Source organism: Phalacrocorax carbo, chromosome 2, assembly GCF_963921805.1.
Source record: "Phalacrocorax carbo chromosome 2, bPhaCar2.1, whole genome shotgun sequence".
Taxonomy (NCBI): Eukaryota; Metazoa; Chordata; class Aves; order Suliformes; family Phalacrocoracidae; genus Phalacrocorax; species Phalacrocorax carbo.
This window is the reverse complement of record NC_087514.1, coordinates 51984722-52005242: the sequence shown is the minus strand read 5'-3', so window position 1 is coordinate 52005242 and position 20521 is coordinate 51984722. Positions and strand designations below refer to the sequence as shown.

General features: G+C 42.5%; 1 protein-coding gene across 4 annotated transcripts in view; it reads right to left on the bottom strand.

Moving 5' to 3' along the window:
- Positions 1-7780: 7780 nt before the first annotated feature.
- The window catches only part of TMEM241 (transmembrane protein 241), a 58442-nt gene continuing 45701 nt past the window's right edge, over positions 7781-20521 (bottom strand). For 3 of the 4 annotated variants that reach the window (XM_064442874.1, XM_064442870.1, XM_064442869.1), the window contains 2 exons: positions 12118-12182; positions 7781-8696 (listed from right to left, as the gene is read on the bottom strand). In XM_064442874.1, the coding sequence (XP_064298944.1) occupies positions 12143-12182 (40 nt within the window). In that variant the 3' untranslated portion in view covers positions 7781-8696; positions 12118-12142. The remainder of the gene's footprint in view (positions 8697-12117; positions 12183-20521) is intronic. The other variant, XM_064442873.1, reaches the window with a different exon arrangement.

Below are 20521 nucleotides of genomic sequence, written 5' to 3'. Positions count from 1 at the left end.
ATCATTATTTATGTAAGACTACTCTAGAATATAGGAGGAGACGAAGCTAGTATGATGACATGGAAATTCAATGGATTCTACACCAAAAAAAAAGCCCCAAAACCTTAAGGAATGCTCCAGCTGAAATCTCACGCCATTGGCTTGTTTTATTGTTTGTTTTTAAATCATCACATGGAAAATGAAGACAGAATTCTATAGCAGGAATATATTTTTGGAGTGGTCAAAAATATTTCAGAGTATTTTGTACCTTCCTATTAAGGCAAGACAGCCGAACCTCAAGTCCATGGAAGAATTTGTCATGAAGTGAGTTCTTGAAGTCTCTCAGCGAGAGCAACACGAAAGGCACTGGCTTTTTAAGAGTACGTTCCCTTCTCTCCTTTCCCCAGAAAAACCATAAACACTTGCAAAACCCTTCTAGTCTTTACCTTTGGATGAAACGATTGAGTGGACTGATAGCTGGTGCAATATACTATTCAATTATTTTCCTCCTCCTAGCTGAAGTCACAGCCTAAGACATTCTCATCAGCACAACCATCTGTTTAAGGGAGCTGTATCTAGCCTGAAGCCCATATGAAGTGAATAGAGTACCACGACTGATTGATTGATAAGCAGATTTAATTTGCATCAGTTTAAAAAAAGATGTGGTTTATTAACTCCCAGTGCAGAACACAGTAATAGATCCAAGTTTCCTCTGGTCTAGAAAACTCTCCCCACTTTGCCATGAGCTGCTCTTTTAAAGCAGCAAGAGGTTACACAACCATCTCGACAGTTTTCCACTGCATTTACTCCTTTAAAACTGACGTTCCATGGTTTCAAAGAGGAGTTTGAACCAGAATGGTGCCCTTGTGTCACGTTTTCAGAAGCAAGAAGAACAAGCACAAGAGAGATTTTGAAAGGAAAGGGGAAGGTCTTTTCTAGCTTTTACACCAATTTCTGTAGCAGGAGGTTAAGGGTTCCTCTGTCAAAAAATTCAGCGGCACTGCCTTTGCAATTCGGCATTTGCTCTGGTGAACTACACTGCTTTTCTCCAAAGATTTCTGAATCACAGAGGGTTTGTTTTATGGGTTTGTTTGTTTGCTTGCTTTAACCCAAAAGAAAACCATATAGTTGAGGTTTTTTTCCATCTGCGAGGCTGCGGTAAGCAACTTACCCATACAACACGGCTATTCACAGCATGAACCACTCAATTCTTTGCTCAGCAGTTTTAATATTCCACTTTGAATAAAGCTGAGCCACATGAAATTCTGTTGTGTAAGGCTCTCCTTGAAAGTAGAGATTTCTTTTCTTTGGTTACAGCTCATCACGTCTTGAGGCTACAACCATCTGTGTTAATCTCTGCACAGTCTGTTCTTATTCATCATCAATAATAAGCCCAAGGAGCACCCATGCTGAAGACAGTATGAACAGACAAGTATAATAAAGAAATAAAAGCTGCCTTGCTGAAATTTTTAGCCTTTGTGTCTGTCCTACATCCTAATTCTTTGAATATAGCTGGAGACATTAAATGAGAGAAAACAATGAACTCAGCCTTGAAGGTGCATAACATTTGAAAGAAAGTTCAGGTCTGTTTTCAGAGCAGCCATCGCTGGAGTGATTTGCAGCTCTCAGGCTTTGGCAGCGGCACAGCCAGAAGCAGGATGGCAAAGAGAAGAACTTGGATGCTGTTTGCTTCTGCCTGCTAAAATTTATTGTGTCTCTTACACTACAGCTATTGTGGTGCCCTCCACTAAGTGCTGAAGTGTAAGTATGCTACACAAGTAGACTGAATCATTCAACTGCTGGCAAGCAAGATCCAGGGCAATGCCTCCAGAGTCACATACAACTTTACCTCTAGCTTGATCTCCAGTGACACGAAAATGGGGTTGGCACTTCTGCCATTCAGCTTAAATGAAGAAACTCACTGTAAGGGCCGATCGCACAGAGAGCTGCTGCGCACCCTGGCAATGGAATCTTTTTGCTGGCATTGGACCGCCCGCAGGGTTGCAGACTTACGGGGATGAAGGGTCTCAATTAAAATGTCTTCTGGCTGCTCTAACCTGAATGAACTTTATTTGCTAACTTGTGAATTTGTGGAGGTAATTAGGACAGAGGCACAGGGACCCCTCCTCTGAGAAGGCAAAGAACAGACTGATTTTTAGGCATCAGTGAGGGAGAAGCAACCCCTTGAGAGAAGCTCTCCATGTATTGTGTGAAGCCAAAGCTCATCACTTGGTGTCCCATAAGGTGTGTGGCAGAGAAACAGCAAAACTCCCTTCTGGTTCCCATCTCCAGCCAGGGCTAGAGGGGACGATTACACAGACTGGCTTAGTCTCCACAGCTTTCAAAGGAAGGTCTGAGAAATATTTGTCTTGCGGTGTTTCCCATCCCAATCAATGAATGCTTTCCGCTTTTGTGATGTGACTGCTCATTACAGCAGCGTAGTTCTTACAGTGGGCATTCGCAAATCTTCAAAACATTTCTGCTTAACAACAATTTCATGCGTGAACTGTAGTCCTCTTAGCAGAAACTTTAACCCTCTTGTTAATCTATCCGGTGTTAGTGAGACTCCTTCTGCACTGAGGCATGGCAAATGGCATTCCCAGCTCTCCACCTTTCCTTTCCATCTTCTTTGCCGAATGACTTAATGAGCCTAACTCCAAACTACCGGTTTCTCAATCCAAATAACCATTTCCTCCAAACATCAATGCCTTTTCCTTATCAGTTTCAAAGGGGTTGTGCTGGAGGCTTGTTTTATTCAGCCAGCTTGCCTCGGGCAGGCACTGTTCTTACACAGTATTACAAGGCACCAGATGCCTGCAACTCTGGCACAAACTTACTTGTTGGTGCATCGGTTTTCCTCATGGGCAAGGAGTAGTGAAATCAGAAGCTTAAGTGTAAACACGAATCAAACTCCTACAGGACAATGGGCCTTAGGTCTGCTTGCCAAGGTGTACTGACCCTCCAGTACTTGAGCCAACATAGGTCTTAGGGTAGAGCAACCACCTCTTCACCAGCCTCATCTGTAAAAGTGCAAGTTTGCCTCCCTCTCAAAATTATGTTTGTGGGACATCATGAAAGATATGGGACTGCTGATGGCCAACAGCAGAAAAAAAAGCTCAAGCACTCTCAGTTCCTGACATTACACAGCATCTCCTACGGTCATGTTTGTGAATGCAGTTATGGGGTTTCATCCATTACCAGGGAGAAATGTTCAGAAAGGCTCACGCCCATTTGACTCTATTCCTCTATGTACAGGCTTCTCTACAGAGGCAACAAGCTGGCGATTGAACAAGTTCCGAGCTATATGTTTTTAAATCTTAGTGACAGACCAGAAAATAAAATATACTAAGCATGCTCTCAGTGTGGTTTTCAAAGGGATTTTGTATACCATCAAATCAAGAATGTAACATGCCAGCTGACTACCCCCACCTATTCTGGAAGCCAAGATATTTATTAAAAAGTAGAAGAGCACTGCGTGATTGCTTCCCATCCCAGATAGTAAAGAGGAGGTACATTCCCCACCTCGGCGATCCAGAAGAGATAGAGATAGCACAACTTCTTCCACCAGCATTCTTCCAAAAAATAGTCAGTTTTCTAGCAGAAATCGAGGCGTACACAATGTCACATTCAAAGCATAGTTAAAAAAGGGTTAAGCTTCTCAAGCCAGGCAATTAATATGGAAATGGTTACACAATCTTCATGGGTTCCTCTAATTCCTCTTTGGGACTAAACAGACATGTATTTGTAATGTAACCTAATTTAAAAATGCCTATGAATAAGCAACACATTTTTCAGAAGCAAATCTCTTTCCATTTTATCGCCAAAAAGTATTTTGGCCTCAATTTTTTTCAGTCCTGCCCCCAGTCTTCTTCCCCTCACCCACACCTTATTTTCAAACAAAATGAGCTGCCACTGTGTCTATCCTCTGGAACACGATTAAAGTTTCACACTGAGCCTGTTGCCTGGTTCACAGTAGCAGATGATCTGTTTGAAAGCTTCTGCTCCTGGCAAAACAAATTTGCTATGGAGTTTTCTTCAACCCACAATCTCCTTTAGGCTTCAGGTAAAAAAAAACTGGAGGAGACCGTTCCTCAGAACTCAGTACAGCTCCCAGCAATTAACTTTTCTACAGTACTTAATAGAAGCATCCTTTTCAAAACATGTCCTCTGTTGGCATCACATTTCTTGACTTCTTCAGGTCTTCTTGTCTGATGATTGGAAACAAAAACATACATATATATACACACACCCACCCTCATCCACCATCTCGGACATAGGTGTTAAAAAGAGTAATAATAAATCAGAACGCTATCCCTTACTGAGCATTTTAATACGTCCATTGCTTTTTTTAAAAAATAATAAAACCAGCTTTTCCTATTGTTTTTTGCTAAGGTCACTTACTCTGCAGATTTTCAGCCTCATTATCAAACCGGTACTGAACGATTGGCATAGCTTCTCTTCCAACACGAAGTACAACAGCCACGCAGCAATAAGCAACAACAGAATCGCTTCAGTGGCAAGCATCAGGTTCATTTAATTCACTTAATAACAGTTTCTGCTGGAAGCTATGTCACAGCCACCAGATCCAGAAGATCATTTCAAAACAGCATCTCTGCTGCCTGCGTTGTAGTAACCTACTTGTAGGCAACGTCCATCAGCTTTACTATTTCAGTTTTCTTTCCATGGCTCTTGGCTTTAAGTAGAGGCTCTTTCTCATGAAGGCCAGCCACACGCACGAGTCACACCTCTGCAGTAGATAATACATTTCTTGCCCCAAATCAATTACTTCAGCAAACAAAAAAAAAGACATTTGGAAAGTAAAAGTGTAGGCAAGATAAGATCAAAAACGTATTACATGATGGAGGACCATCTCTGTCAGAGTGCTTTGATCAAAACCAGTAGGTATGAAAACAGCCTCCAGGGACCTGCTGCCTCTCAGAAAGACCCTCCAATTTCTCTCTCTAGTCCCACATGCTGATGGCCCAAGAACTGGGAAGCCTTCAGTCAGTAAGTTCCTTAAATGACAGATACTGATAAAATCGCAGGTCCTTCCACCAGCTGAGCTACAGACCCATTGCTTTGCATTCAGGCATTAATTATTGTCATTGCATCTTTGCAATGTAAAGGAACTCTTCCTTCCTCAGAACTGTATGTCCGACACTTTGTATCTTTGACTGACCAGAAAAAAGGTCAATTAGATATAAGTAATCCACCTTTTGGACATTTGTTCTCTAAATTACTGAACATAACTGTTTGCTAGCCTTGCAAGAGCCATCCCCAGGGTGACTTCCGAGGTTTCCTGCTTTATAACAACCCTGAAGTATGTTTTTTACCATGCAGTATCCCTCCTTCTGAGGCAGGGCTGAATTAAAGATCAGGCCGCTGCTTCCTCGGGAAATCACAAGGTTTGTTCTGCCCCATCCCCTCCAGCCACCAGCCTCTGCAAGCTGCCAGAACGTGCCTGTCCTCCCCATGCTTGCTGTCTGCTGCAATCGCCTCCCTGCCTGGGTCTCTTTGCAACCAGCTCTGTGTCCTTCCTCCCCTGGGTGCTGCTGGTGAGAACGCACCCCTTCCCAAGAGCAGCTGAGGGGGAGCCGGGGTCTTCCTGTAGGTGCCCTCTCATGGCTCACCTGTAGATTTGTATCGCATGCCTGCTCGGAACTGCCAGCTGAGACGTCATCTGGCGTCTGTGCGTCTGGCGTGCAGTCTGGGGCTGCAGCTCCCCGGTCCCAGGCTGACGTCCCCACCCTGGCACACATGCGTTGGCAAAGAAACCACTTGTTCCAAGAACCAGGAGCCCTCCAAAGGGCTCCCTCTCTCACGTCTTCCCCTACAGCGGGTCTAACCCTCCATGAGCTTGCTGCTGGCAACACCTGAGCAGCCCTTTGCCCGCAGGCACTCCCGCAGGGGTGGCTGCCACACCGGACCCCAGCTCTGCTGTCACCTCTGCCACAGCCTGAGGAAGAAGAAAGCCAAACGATGCCTTTAGCACCCTGAGACAACTCCGAATACACAAAGATGTATTTTGAAGGCCCTGGAGCTCCACTTCCACCCTACTTCAAGTCTTCAGCAAGACTGTTGCAGACTTGTGCTGGTCCACAGGAGTCATCCTCACCTGAAGCAGGTCAGGTTGGTTCAGAGGGTGTCTTTTCTTCTCAGCCATGTTTGACAGAGGAGCCCAACTTCACTGTTAGCTCTGCTTCCTTGATTTGCTTATGTGACAATCAGTTTAAGTATTTCACTGCAGTTTTTTACTTACATCAAGCAGAGTCTCAGAAATGCAAGCACGTTGTCCTAAGGCACAAAAATGAAAGCAGAAGCAAACAGCTCAGTGTTGTTTAACATGCATGAAGTGAAATAGAAAGGAAATGACTTACTATGCAGGGAGATACTAATTCAGCAGCTGCAGAGAAGACTGAATTCTCCCAGAGCCCACACAACGTAATGCCTGCTGCAGCCAAACAACCTTCCCACAGCTGCCCCAAGTATGCCCTCTGCAACCAAAGGGCTCCAGCAAACTGCGCTGCTGATTTGGCCACTGGCTTTCCGCTGAGACCACCAGCCACAAAGCAAATGGGTGTACTGGGTTTTGGTACGTTGCTATGAACAAAACAGACAAGAGAGAGGAAGAAAAAAAATCCAGACTGCAGCCTACCCTCAGAAGTTACGCGAGAGGTACACGATGAGCTTTTCCCCCAGCAAAGGTTCCAGCTATGGTTGTAAAACCTCAACTGTCACACAGGGACTCTTTCATGAGGTCTCCCAGGGTCACTAGTCACTTCAGAATCAGCAGAAAGGTGGCACAGGAAGGACCCTACCATATTGCCACCACTGGCTGGCAAAGGTAGCTGTCTGGGGAAAGCCAGCATGATGCAGCCTTTACTCCCAGCACTGTGTGAGTTTACAGACTGGAAAGCCACGAGGGTCCACGGCTGGCCGTGTCTTGGCTCAGTGGGCGTGAGTATGTGCTCCACTTCCTGAAACATGTGGCTTATGTTGGTTTCAGGACCAGTGCTCAAGTTCAAGCATGTGTTTCTTTCATGCTTGTCCCTCTCTCCTCCTTTCTTCCCAAACCCGAGTTTTACCACCTGCAAGAAAATGGCTCACTCCAAACTCAAGCCAGAGCGTGACCATCATACATGGTCAACATGCCAGTATAAACAGACCCCCTGCAATTATCTGGGACACGCTTAGGTACAATACAGGCCAGAGTGCTTCTCGGAGTTCTCGTTTTTGGACTACAGCATTTTTTTCTGAAAACCAACTAATCTTTACCTAAAACTCTCCAGTCATAAACATTGACTGCAATCCTTTGTAAAATTTACCTTCTTTGTTGAACTACTGAGTTTTATTTGAAATTAAAACGTAGCTATACTGTAAAACCCAGCCGGTGGAATTTGTTAGATTGACGCAGATAGGCCTGAGCTAACTTTGGCCTTCTAAAAGCCAAGTGTCCTGTCTAGACTAGACACCTAATTTCCATCTACAGGGAGATAAGCACTTCCAGAGGGTCTTTCAGTCACATTAATACAACAATCTATTCTTGAAGAATCATCTCTGCGAGGGCACCCCTCTCCTTCCATTGACTGTGAAGGAAACTTTGTCAACTTAGATTAAGGGACTACACTTTAGATACCTAATGGCATGTGAGACAAGTCCCTCTCTTCATTGAAGATTTGTTATCAAGGTCCTTTTATCATATAGATCTTCCCCACAATATTATCAATTCATCATTTAATACTACTGTCACATAGATTGCTTTCCCAGACACCAATATATCAAGACTAATTTCTAACAGCCATTATGCAGTAAGAAATGAAATTTATTTTAAGAACCCTTGAGAGGAATTGCCTTACAGTCCTTATGACATTCATTCAAGGTTCATAATCTTTGTTGTCTCTTCCAATAATTTAGGAGACAAACCACTGCTGGGAACAGTATGAGTCCCTCCACCCTCCAAAAACTCGCAGAGTTCAGAAGAGATCTTGGAGAATGGGAGAAGAAAAAAAAATACACAAAGAGCAATCACTACAGTTATTGAGATTTATTGCTGATTTCCCCATTCTGCAAAGCTGTCAACCCGCTGCAGTTCCAGAAGGGGATTATCTCCAGAAGCCCCATGGCCTCGCTCACCGTGCCAGTTCAGACGACGTGACTAGAGGCCTGTGCGCAGCAGCTTGCTGCTTACAGAACAGTTGGCGACCAAATCCATCCTTCTTGATCCTGAATTCATGGCAGGATCTGGACTCTGACATTGATTGGTACAAACTGCTGCCAGCTTCCAACAAAAAAACTGGGGGCATCCGGTGGGGAATGCTGCTTTCCCTGAGTTCAGTTCCCTGTGCAAGAAGGGACGTTCTGAGAGGTTCTCACACAGAGCCATCAGCATGAGACAGTGCAGTTTTTCCTTTACCACATCAATCAGAAATAGTTTGTCTTTGTGCTTTGAGGCAAAGGCTCCTAACCATCCTGCCAACTATGCTGCTCTCTTACCAGCACTATTAATAGCATAGTTTTTCTTTCTTAATAAAAAAACAATAGGTCTCTTTCCCTGTGTTTGGTTGCACTTCTTCATTCCTGCTGCTGCGTTTTGTTCATGATAGGGTCTCTAGGCTGCAAGTCAGCTCTTTTCCAGCTGGTGAGATCTGGTTGTTCTTTATGTGCCTGTCCTTTCAGCGTAAACAAGCAAAGCTTCTCCAACTCCACTGATCACAAGGCTGTAAACAAAGTATACCACAAATTTAGCAACAGGCAAGCCCCTCTGTTTGATACAATGCCAAACAGCACAACATTAAGAGAAAGGTATTATTTTGCCTAAACACATTTCAACCTAGAGACAGTAACCCAGGCAATTTTTTCATTCATCTTGCTAAGAAAAGGCTGAAACCAGAAATGTCTTATTTAACTGATCTCATCAGAAACTACCCTCCTGTATTTTAGGGCTGGTGGTATTCACATGAAAATACACAGACAGAAATCTAGACAGAGGAGGTTGCACCTAGTTACAAGAATAGCTGCACACCCATACACTAGCAAGAATAGGAAAGGAAGGCAGGAGAGTTTGAACCTCATTAGGTAAATGATTCCTCCTTGCAATTTCTGTTTGCGTTCTGTCCTGAAACTTGCCACTTGACAAAGTCAGGCGATGTAAAGCCTAGGTTTTGGGGACTGAGAAAATCGGGAAGAAGAACTTTGCTCTGGGGAGATCCCACGGGCATAGCAAGGCCAGTAGAAATTCCTGTGTTTGCTTCCCTTTGTGAGGAGCGTGGTGAGAGAACCTGCCCCAGCCGAAATGGCACGTGTGCCCAAGCACTTCCTTCCCATGCTGCTCACAGCGCAGTGGTGGCACTAACGCTTCTCTCCAAGACTCGGGCTAGAAGCAGGGCTCCAAATCGGGATGAATGGTTTTACGGACAAAACCATTCACTGAAATAAGCAATCAACCCACTCAGTCTGTGCAATAGTTAATAATCCCCAAATCTCCTCTGCTGTCTATCATAGCTGACAGCAATATGGTAGGATACTGACTCATCTCCCGTTTCATGACAGGGCAAAGTTAAGTGTACTGACCTTTCATCTTAGCCTCATGGCTTAGCTTATGAAACAGAAAAGCTCTTTAATGAACTTTATAAACAAAACAAACTTCTGTTAAGTTCATTTGTAAGAGGGCTTTTTTTTTCTTGGGGCAAAAAAAAAAAGCACATAAAGCTAAAGGCTCTCTAGTCTTTAATAGCATTACATTCACTTAAATCTTAGCTTTGGTGAGCTGTTTTAAAAATCACATAATTGCCCTTGTTCCTGAGTGGAACAAACATTGTATAACAACAGTACAGTATCTTACAATTAGACAGTAAACTGCCCCGGAAAGTAGGTGCTACAGACAGTCTGTAGACAGTCCCCCGTGGAGACAGAATACCTTTGGATGTGAAATTACCAACAAGCAGCAAAGGGCTGCGAGGGCTGCAAGCTTTTCAAAAAGATCTAAAACACTTGAGTCTGCCTGTAATCACTGACAAACTCTGAGCACTTTTCTCTGGAGAGGGTTAACCCCCATGCCTCGCCTGGATTTCAGCTCCAGCTATAACCATACCCTCTGCATTAATTCCTTTAGAAGCTAAGGTTGAATAATGAATTAAGGAAATACAGAAAATATTCTTTAGGATAAAGAAAAAAATCCACTGCATATAGAAAGACCTAAAACCAAGAAAGCTTTAGAAATGGCTCAGTTGGGTTTTTTTACTTCTACAGATGTGTTTTACAACATTTTTCATGGAGGCTTCAAAAAAGAAAGCTATCTCTGACGTACCATTCTAAAAATTAGACTGGCGATTCTGTACAAAATAGCGTAAACTGTTCTGTAAGAAGTGCCTGCATCGAAATTGTTCTTTAATATCTTATGTCCTACATCAGAGAAGAAGAATCCCTTTCTGAATGATTTGAAATCTCAGGTATCCACGTGCCCATGCAATCCAGATCATTAGGCCAACGGAAACCACCATTGTAGCTTCAAGATGAAGCAGAGCAAATAACATGGCTAAATGCCAACCCTTGATTTACCTTCAATTTGGCATCTGGCAAATCCTCTGGCTTCTGTTTATTGTGGGGTGACAGCTAACTGCATTTGCCCATCACTCGGAAATTACCATATGATATTGTCCATGACAACACTGGAGCAATGCTAAAAACCTCAGTGATTAACGATCTCATGAGTGCTTTGCAGCTGCTATTATCTAACAAACTATTTCCAGAGCTTTGCTGATAAGCCGAGGCACTGCTGATGCACAAGCAATAACAGAACTCAAATAAATAAATAAATCAAAGAAATGGTTATCTTTCTGAATTATGACAATCAAAGCATAACAGTGGCCTATGGGGCTAAAGCAAAGTTTCTTTTAAATATACAGATGTGTCCCTCATCGATATTACTTTCAGCGCATATAGGGCCTGTTTTATGTGTGCAACTATTCGGGCCCATGTTCTCACCTTAACAAAGGTACACATGATTTTTTAGTACACATGTCAGTGAAAACATACATATCATAAAAGCCTACCTCTAGCACGCACATGATAGACCTGCACAAACACATGTAAAACATGGTAAGGAATGGCAAGTTAATAGTCTAGACTAGGAGTGGTTTAGGCACACTGTTCAGCCTCTTACACACTTAGGCCACATAAATGTATTCCAAGAGCTAAAAAAAAAATGACAGTACTTATTTTTAGTTTTTGAGATTACATGCACCTAACATACAGATGGGGATGGATATTCACACATATGTATATGGGGCTAAACGGAGATTCTCCTTCCTGTAACTGCTTTATCACACCTGAAAAAAGAATATGCTAATTCCATTCAGTGCAGAGCTGAATCTTTAGGATGGGGAAAAAGGAAGCTTAAAGATTTTCAGAAGTAAGCAGATTTTAATTTCCAACAGCAAATCTGTCCTCAGAGATACATGCCTAACCCTGAATTTAGTTGCTATTTGCATTGCAGAAGCATTTAGGAGCATCAGCCATGGACTGGGATTCCCTTTCGCTGGGTGCTGTACAAACACAGACCAAAACCATTGGTTTTGATCAAAGGAGTTTGCACCCCAACCCTTTATATTACTACCTATAACTTTCAGGTTAGGTGATCTGCAATGTGTGCCCACATGTTACAAAATCCAGATACGACTTTGGAAAATGTTTGTTCTCATTATTTTTCTACTATTTTCATTTTATGCATTCACAGTACACACTGTGTTAGGGAAACTTGAATGCACTCTATTGGTTAAAAAGATGCTGTCACCAAACCACAACTCCTGTGTTTTATTTCCAATTCCACCACTAATTTATAGCGTGACTTTGAATGGGTCATTTATTTGCCTATTGCATCCATTTGTCTAGCTGTAAAACATGCAGAGTGAATTGCGGTGAGGCTTAATGTCTAAAATGTCCACGTTCTCCCACAGAGGCAGAAGAAACACTCTTCTATTTATATTACTGTACTGCATCCATCATTGCACACCTGGTTCTGCTTACATGCAAAGTATTACTGGCACTAATAGAACTTGACGTTTAAAAAGTATTTCCACATGAAGAACTGTGTGGAGGTTAATTTTTACTGTTCAGAAGAAAGCTCACACTGGCACTTACCAAGAAATTGTTAGTACATTGGCAGTCATGGCGAAGAACAACGGTGACAAGCTAGCAGTGATAACCTGTTAAATTGAAAGGGAGAAAAAAAGCACTTTGTGAACTTGTGACATCACAAATGAAAACTGAAATACTTCTGCTGAAATTAAATTTCTGCATGTGCAGTCACATTTTTCTTTTTTTTTTTTTCCTTTGTTTTCTTAACTGTTAGATGCAGTACCAAAATAGAAGGTCAGTGGACAGGAGACACCCAATGAGACACTGCTAAACATGGAGCTTCCACTCCTGCCCAACCCTCCTCCTGATGTAAGTACAGAGACTACACACAGGCACCTCGTTTCCCCTCTGGCCAGTGGGAGGCAGGCCAGAAACAGCAGGAAAAGACCCAACAGACCGGGACGCAAGAGCTGCGCAGCCAGCTCAGGGCAGGAACCTGACTGTGGGGTACTGCTGAAAAAGCACATGCACAACTTGCTGCTCACTCGGCTGGGAAACCAACAGCGAGAAGAGTGTGACAGTCTTGCATCGCAGGTCAGTGTTGAGTCCTGCAGAACCCTGGACACAGCAGAGGCAGGGCAGGGGACCAGATCAGAGGGTCTCTCATCACACATCCCAGCTAGCCTGGCCTGGAAAGCTGCTAGCTTTTATTTGCCGACAGCTGACTGGGGAGAGCGGTCAGATCCCGGGCTTGAAAAGCCTGATGTTTCTGAGAAGAATGAGAGCTTGAACTGTGTTTGTGGGTGTAGGAAAGCCAAAAAAAGGAATAGGGTATGGGGTAAAGTAAAACCCCGCAACTTCAGTAGGTTTATATTACAAATCTTTCATTACACCGAGGTGTCGTGGTCAGAGAAGCTAGGGGAAAATGCCGTTGTATTTTCATAGTACTGATCCCAGAAACAGCTAGATCCTGACATACAATGGTTTGTAACAGATCCCGGCCTCAACAACTACAGAGCTACCACATCTGTAGCCCATGCGCAGTTTTGGACATTTTGTTGCCAGATGGATAATGTAAAATGGAAAGAGTTCAGAGAACAGCAACGGAGCCATTAGGTGGAGGGATTGATTTTCAGTCAACATTTAGGATAAGCAATGCCTGTGGGAAAGGAAGACTTGGTAGTGATTTACAAATACTTGGGAAACACACGCACTGAGGAATGAAAGGAACTATTTAGGGTAACGCAAAACTGCCCAAGAGAAAAGATGAAATTAAGAAACAAAACATCTAAACAATTATCAGCTAAAATTTCCTATCATTGTTTGTCTAGTTGAGCCCCGGGGAGACAGCAGAAACTTCATTACATAACCTATTACTTGATAAAACACTACTATGTGGGCAGCAGGGAAGCAAATGCCATTTTAGAGTAGGCTCTGTGCATCAGACCTTAGACTAACAGTTTGTCAGTCAATACCCACTACATTTGTTATGGCTGCATTTTAAATGGCAGGGTTCTGAATCTGCCTCAAGTGCAGTCATGGCAGGATCACGAGCAGCAGCAGATGAAGAAGAGATGGTTGTACGACACTTCTCCAGCCCCACTCTAAGAGGTAAGAGGAGAGGGAACAATGATCTAAAGCTGGCAGTGAGACCACGCAGTGGCAGTCAGCGCTACACAGGAGCGGTGCTGCTCGATGAGGACTACACAGTAAGTGTCTCCTCTGGCCTGTTCTCTACTTCAGGGAGATTCAGAGGTGCAGTATTTGGCTTTTTTCTCCCTAGAGATTACCATAAATAACACCCTGACTGTTCTCCATTTGCCCATAGTGCAGGCACCCTTGCAGAGAGAATGAGGCAGGAGACGGACTCGATCCAGGTAGGATACCGCAAGACTGCAGATCATTCCATTCCTGCAGAGCAATCAAACTGCGGGGTACCAATACAACCACAGGCGTACCTCCTGATACGAACTATTCATTGATCTGACTTTTAATTGCACACTGCCTACTACAGCGGCGTACAACACGGGCACTACTGTAAAGCTCCAAGCTAACAGAAAAAGCGAGCTCCAACTCCAGGGGAAAATCGAAGATATGTATCAGGTCTATCCCTACAGCCTCGTATGAATACATACAAGCAAACATATGACTAAATAGATGCTCCCAAAAGAGACTGACAGAGGAGAAGGAAAAGTCACAAACTAAGAATTATTCAAAACTCAAGAAGATTATATTGCAGCTGTCCACGTTCAGGTCACACCTTGGCCTCTGTCATAGTCATTTGCAACCAGAGAGCTTACGCCTACTCCAAACAGTGGAAATTAACCATTCAGAAGCTGAATCTTTCAGTCACTTTACCTAAATATAGCTCTGAGGCTGGATATCCGCCAGTTCAAATGCATTACTCTAAAATACATCCACATCTTGTTCCAGCAGGCTGCATTCTCCCCTTACACACCCTGCAGCAGCTGTGCTGACCTACAAGGAACTATTTCTCATTTACATTAGTGTGAATGATTGTGGAATTAACTGCATTAAGCTTATCTTAGGCTAATACTAATTTATTACATAAAAATATACAGTATTCACTACTGAGCGTGTAAACAGGAACTAATGAAGGATGGCAGCTGTGGTATCTACAGAGCATTCTTTTCTTTAAGCTGTTCTCCAGAAAGAAACTGAAGTGCCGTATTTGAGAAGTGACACAAGTTAAAGTTGTCTCACCCACTCCCTTGTAGAGTCCTGTTTGTTAGAAACTTCAGAAGAGGCCAACGGCACAGAAAAAACTCTCCAAAAACAGGCCTTATCAAAAACAATACACCATTCTACTGCGATCATCCCAAACCTCCGCAAAAATGCAGGCTGTAGCCTTTTGGACTATTATAGCAGAACACTGTTGTATTTTTGAAAAATTATGTAAGAGTGTCTCAGTGCCAAGGAGAAACAAAACGTGGGTTGGAAGAGCACACGAAGTAAGCATGTGGAAGAAAAAAAACAAAACAAAACAAAAGGAAAACACATTGCTAAAACGTCCACCTTTGATTGTTTATCTAAAAGAGGAACACATTTAAAAATGAAAAACAAGTTTTCAGGGAAGGTAACCATATAATTTGTTCCAGGGGAAGAATCTAAATTCTAGGGACATAGTTCAGAAGGTAATTTTCCTTCAAGTACATTTCAGCATTTTCCAAAGTGTTTTAAGTGCACATTTAGTTTTAAAAAAACCCCACCTACACTGATGTTCTGAATGTCCTTTACAAAAAAACAAACCACAACACGCTAAGTGCAGTAATATCGCTTTCTTCGCTTTAAAGGTCACAGTTGTCCTCCTAGGCATTCAGATGCCTTAGGAAAAGGAATGAGCTTGCAAGACAAAAGAAAGCAAGTAAAAGGGCAAACTGAAGTTAATGATTTCCAAATATATTTTGGTGCTGAATCTGTAAAACTAAGAGGTGGAAAGGAAAATTTTAATTAGCTATAACCAGCGCATTTTGAACAAAGGTCCCCAAGATTTTGATATACAGTCACTAATTCTACCAAATTACATAGAGTGGATGGTTGAACCCCAACAATTTTAGGAACAGGAATAGCTCCATGGACTCTGCCTGCTTAATTGCTCAAAGGAGCCGTGACCAGGCAGTACAGCAAAAGCTATTTTGAAAAACATTCATACTGTGAACATTTCTACAAAATTCTGACACAGCTTTCAGTGATTAGGAAAAAAATCCAAGCGTAGCATCATTTAACAAAACATTTCCATGTGAGCCGAAATCGTTCCTGAGAAATAATTTCAAACCTTTCCCTGCACACCAAAAATAACAAAACAAAAAACCAAAACAAAAAACCAACCAACAAACCAAAAAAAGATTGTTTCTTAAAATCAATCACTCTAAATTTAATGTGTCACTCCATTGTACCGTGGAGTGACAATGAATTGTCACCCATTTAAAGGAACACTTCATTTGCCTCAATCTCAACTATTTCTCTAGTTCCAATCACTGAAATATTTACAAGTAATTTTATAAATAAAGAAAAACCTTGGCATTTCAGAGTGCGTTTGTTATCTAAATTGAAAATAGTTCTAGCTTTTTACAACGTGCATCAGCACTGAAGGAAATAAGTGTATCCTTGTGATGGGTGCTTAGCTGGGACGAGGCCTGGGCGTAAGGGAAGAGTGGGATGATCTCCTCCACTGCTGCAGGACACAACTTGCAGAAATTCATCAGCCTGGCCCAACTTACCCTATAGGAAACAGCTTCTACGGTCATGCAGATAGCCTGCTTCAGCTAGGACTGCAGATCCCACCAGGAAAGAGAAGATGTAAGATTGGAGCAGCGTCACTTCGAACACAAGGAGAATGCTGCAGGACTGCCGGAATAAAGATTGGGCCTGAAGAACTGGATAATGAAACAGAATAGATGGGACTTCCTTGCATAGCTACTCTAGTACAGGGAGCGAACAAGAACAGGACAGAAAACAGAGGGCAACGCAGACCGGTGGCTGGACTGTGCCACAGACAAGGGTCTTAAACCAGCAGCCCTTTTACAAGTTTGTACCATAGGTGGGGTTGGACCCACCTAGAAAGGGTGGGCAGCAGAGAAACACAGACTCATTTGTCACCTTATAACCTGGTCCCTAAAGAGGGGAACAAAGCTTGTGAGATCCCTGCTCCAGTTGCTGAGTAAAAGCAACGCATTTCAAGGTGGTTCAGTGATAGAAAAGACCTGCTCGTTGCAAACACTGAAACAGAAACAGAAGAGGCTGAACTCATTGTACTGAATGACCACGGACATGCAAAAGCTCTAGGGTTTGTGCATCAGAGAAATCATGGCCATCAAAGATAACTCATCAGAAGTTGGTACGGCATAAACTATGCTGAAGCTTTAAGGAAGGATCACGAGGAATCACCTAGGAGGAAAAAAAGTCTGTGTTTCCTCAGTGGTAAAATGCCTGTCTGAAAGGCACACACCACAGCCTGGCAAAGCAGAGGGATGTGGGGCTCCAAAGTATTAACCCACAAAAAGTGGGACAGTCAGAATTTTCAAACTTCTTGGTTAGAAGAGACTCCCATATTCAGTTCCCCACAAAAAAGGGTGAAAACTTCGGGCATTCCCATCATTCTGAGAACCAAAGACAGGCCTGGATGCCATATAACATCCCACACACTGCTTACATCATCGTTTACATTTAACAAGCTGCTCTGACGGACAACACAGCGCTCAACTTCAATTCCACAGGTCCAGAGTTTGCTCCTTATCAGGCTTAATTACTGGCAACAAGAATGATGAGAGCATCATTGCAAAGCTGGGTACCAGACTAAGATTCATAAAGCAGAAATATTCTAGTATGTCTGGAAGAACTTGTTGCACGGTAGGGATAATCCAGCACATAAAATCACCCTAGGAAAGAATGTGGTCTCATGCACCGGCACTAGTAAATTTGCTTTAGTGATTCATGAGCAGAGGAAGGCACTAGTACAGCTAGCTTTATAGAGTTCCCAAGGAACTTTGATAGACAGCTACACAACTCATGACGTGAATGATCCCCTCCTTTCTCCTAATCACATCATGGTCAGACAAGAAAAAAATGTTCAGAAAAGAAAGTAAAATTTGTTTCATAAAAGTTATTTAAAAAAAATTAGAAAAAAATGACACATTAACTTAGAATTAGAAATTCATTTAGCTTATAGATCATGAAATAAAAAATAAAGACTGTTTGGAGAATTCTTTGCTGAAGGACCTCAAGAACAGCCAAGATCACTGCTGAGCCAGCTTCCCTTTTAGATCTATTTCTTGACCTCATAAGATCAGAAAAGTCTAGTTAAGTCTGACATGTGGCTTGAAGACAGGAGACGGCACCCTAAGGGTCCCTGACAAAGCAGAAACTTGGATCCTGCAGGAGTCTGCATTCTCTGCTGCCTTGCCTTCTCCACCGACCAGCTGTGGTTACCCCATAATCTCTATGGTGTCAATTCTCAATCAGTTCAAACCAGCCAGCACTGGCTAGATAAATGTGTCATTCTTGACCAAGCTATCGCTGATCCCTTCTATCCCTGACTTCACAATTACTTTAGAGAAAGATTTTTCAAGCTGCAAGAGCTGGCTGTGGATTTTGAATGTCTAGCATTTCTGAGGTGTTCAGGAACATGTTGTTTATATAGCCAAGAACACGGATGAGGACATTTTCAAAATTTAGATTCTGATTTAATCTTCCTATCTGGAATGGAAAGATACGGGGGATTTAGTCCAGACATGACCATGATTTGTTAATATCACAACTATACTTGTCCATACCGTACAGAAAGTATGTTTCCTCTGATTCACTGTTAAACTGCTAGAAAGTTAAATGTCATAGTTCTTGCTGTAAGTGAACACAGAATACTTTACAGAAGTTTTCCTTTGTTTGTGTACATAGAGCCAATCCTTGTAGCCTCACTTCCTCAAACTGCCAAAACCTCTGTCCTTACAAAAATGCGTATTTTTTCCAAAGACACTGTTTTGAAATAGCTCATCAAGTTCACTCACTGTTCAAAATAAATCATTCTATTTATCATCAGGTCATCTTCTCAAAACATCAGGAAAAAGCTTCTGATGTACGTAACCTTTGTTTTCATTCTACTGGTGGAATTAAAGCAATGTCAAGCTTTTTATAGGCATAATATTTGTTTTGTTCCTTTTCTGCATGTTTTAACCAGCTGCTAAGATAATCACCGAAAATCACCACAGGAATGGATCACTGTTAGCACCACTGAAAACAGCTACATCAAGAGAATCCGGTACTACCAAAAAGGCAAAAATTAGAGCAGGCAGTGAAAATACATACTCTTCTGTTTCTTGATGGAGGGCACTGAAATGATCTCCTAGATTTCAGAGTACATCTCTTTTGTATATATGTCTACTGGAGAATGAGCATATGTACCTATATGCACACAAAATGTTATGTCAGGTATGGAGATCTAGCAAAACCAAAACAAAAATCTTCAGAACAGGAAAAAGGAACAGTCAATTTTTAAATGCCATCTTCTGTGTTCATTAACTCATGTGACTTTTCTAAGCTATTAACACCATTCCTCCTTGTTTACATACAGTTTTCGTCTCAGCTGGACTACAAGCCATTTCTCTGTAGCTCTTCTCTGCTTCGTTACATCCAAAGTTAAGGCAACATTCCAGCAAGAATACTTTGAGAGAGATGTAGCAGCTACAGAAGCAGATGAACAAGGCATTGACTGGGACAGCCAAATACATGGAAGAACACCAAGGAACCTGCATCTCCCATCTAAACCCTGACTAGAGTGATCCAGCATGTACTGATTAGCTTTTTTGACATAATCCGGATTTGAGAGGAGATCTTCACAGAGCGGGTGCTGACTGTGAAGCTTCACAAACTGCAGGAACTCAGCAATGAACAATGAGAGGCACCAATGAGCACCAGTAAGGTCACCAACTGTGGAAGGCTGGTACAGTCACTGGAAACCTGCCTTAAGTCGGCAGTGAAAATCCTTGCTAAAGATGACAAACATGGTACACATCCTCCCGCACAAGAAAGATAGGATGGGAGTAAAACTAAAGTCAAGTACAACCAGATTGCTTGTAAATAGGGCAGGGAAAAATTAAATACAAAGAAAACGTCAAGGAGAAAAAAAGATTAAACTATTTTTCTCACATGGTCGCCAGTCAAAATAAAGCACTGTTAATAGCTGCAGATACTGTGCCCAGATCTCCTCCATCCTGCACAGTATCAGAATGAATCCTGCACCAAAACCAGACCAAAATCAAACTAGCATTAACTGTTTAATTTCAGGTCAGCTTTGGGGATGATCTACCACAGAAATAAAAACTTCCCTGGAAGCTTTCAAGCATATTGCAATGAGGCGGCTTTCTGTGCAACCTGGATCATTTCTAGAAGTTTGAAGGTTCCTTGTAAACCATCTTGAAAGTGCCAAAGCCAATCTCTGGCAAATGCAGGCAAAATTCCTCTGACAACCTCTCCTGTAAAGCCTCTTCCCCTAGATATTGGTTCAGTTGTATTAATCAACACATTGAAATGAACTGTGTTTTCAACTTTGTTCTGAGGGCCGGTTGTTACCAACCAAAAGGCAAAACAAAATATGCTGCTTAACTAATGGCTTCAGCTGACAATACAGTCCCCTGAAGGAGCTGTACTAATAAATCTACCAACAAGGAAGGATTTTAAGCAGACACAGCTTTTTCCAAGGAAAAGTAATGAAGCTTTAGCCTTGAACCACCAAAATAATGGCTCTTCCCAAAGGAAACAGCAATGCCATGAACCTGCCTGAAAAGCTGAGCAGCCCAAAAAGGGAAACAAACAATCCAAAGTGAAATACATTGGAGAAAGGGGGAAAGCAAAACAGGTTTCGCTCTCAATTCTGCTCATTAGTTTAAAGCTAACTTGAGCATGTCTTGTGCATTACCCTCACAGCCTGACCAAAGTGCAGGCTTGCCCTGAA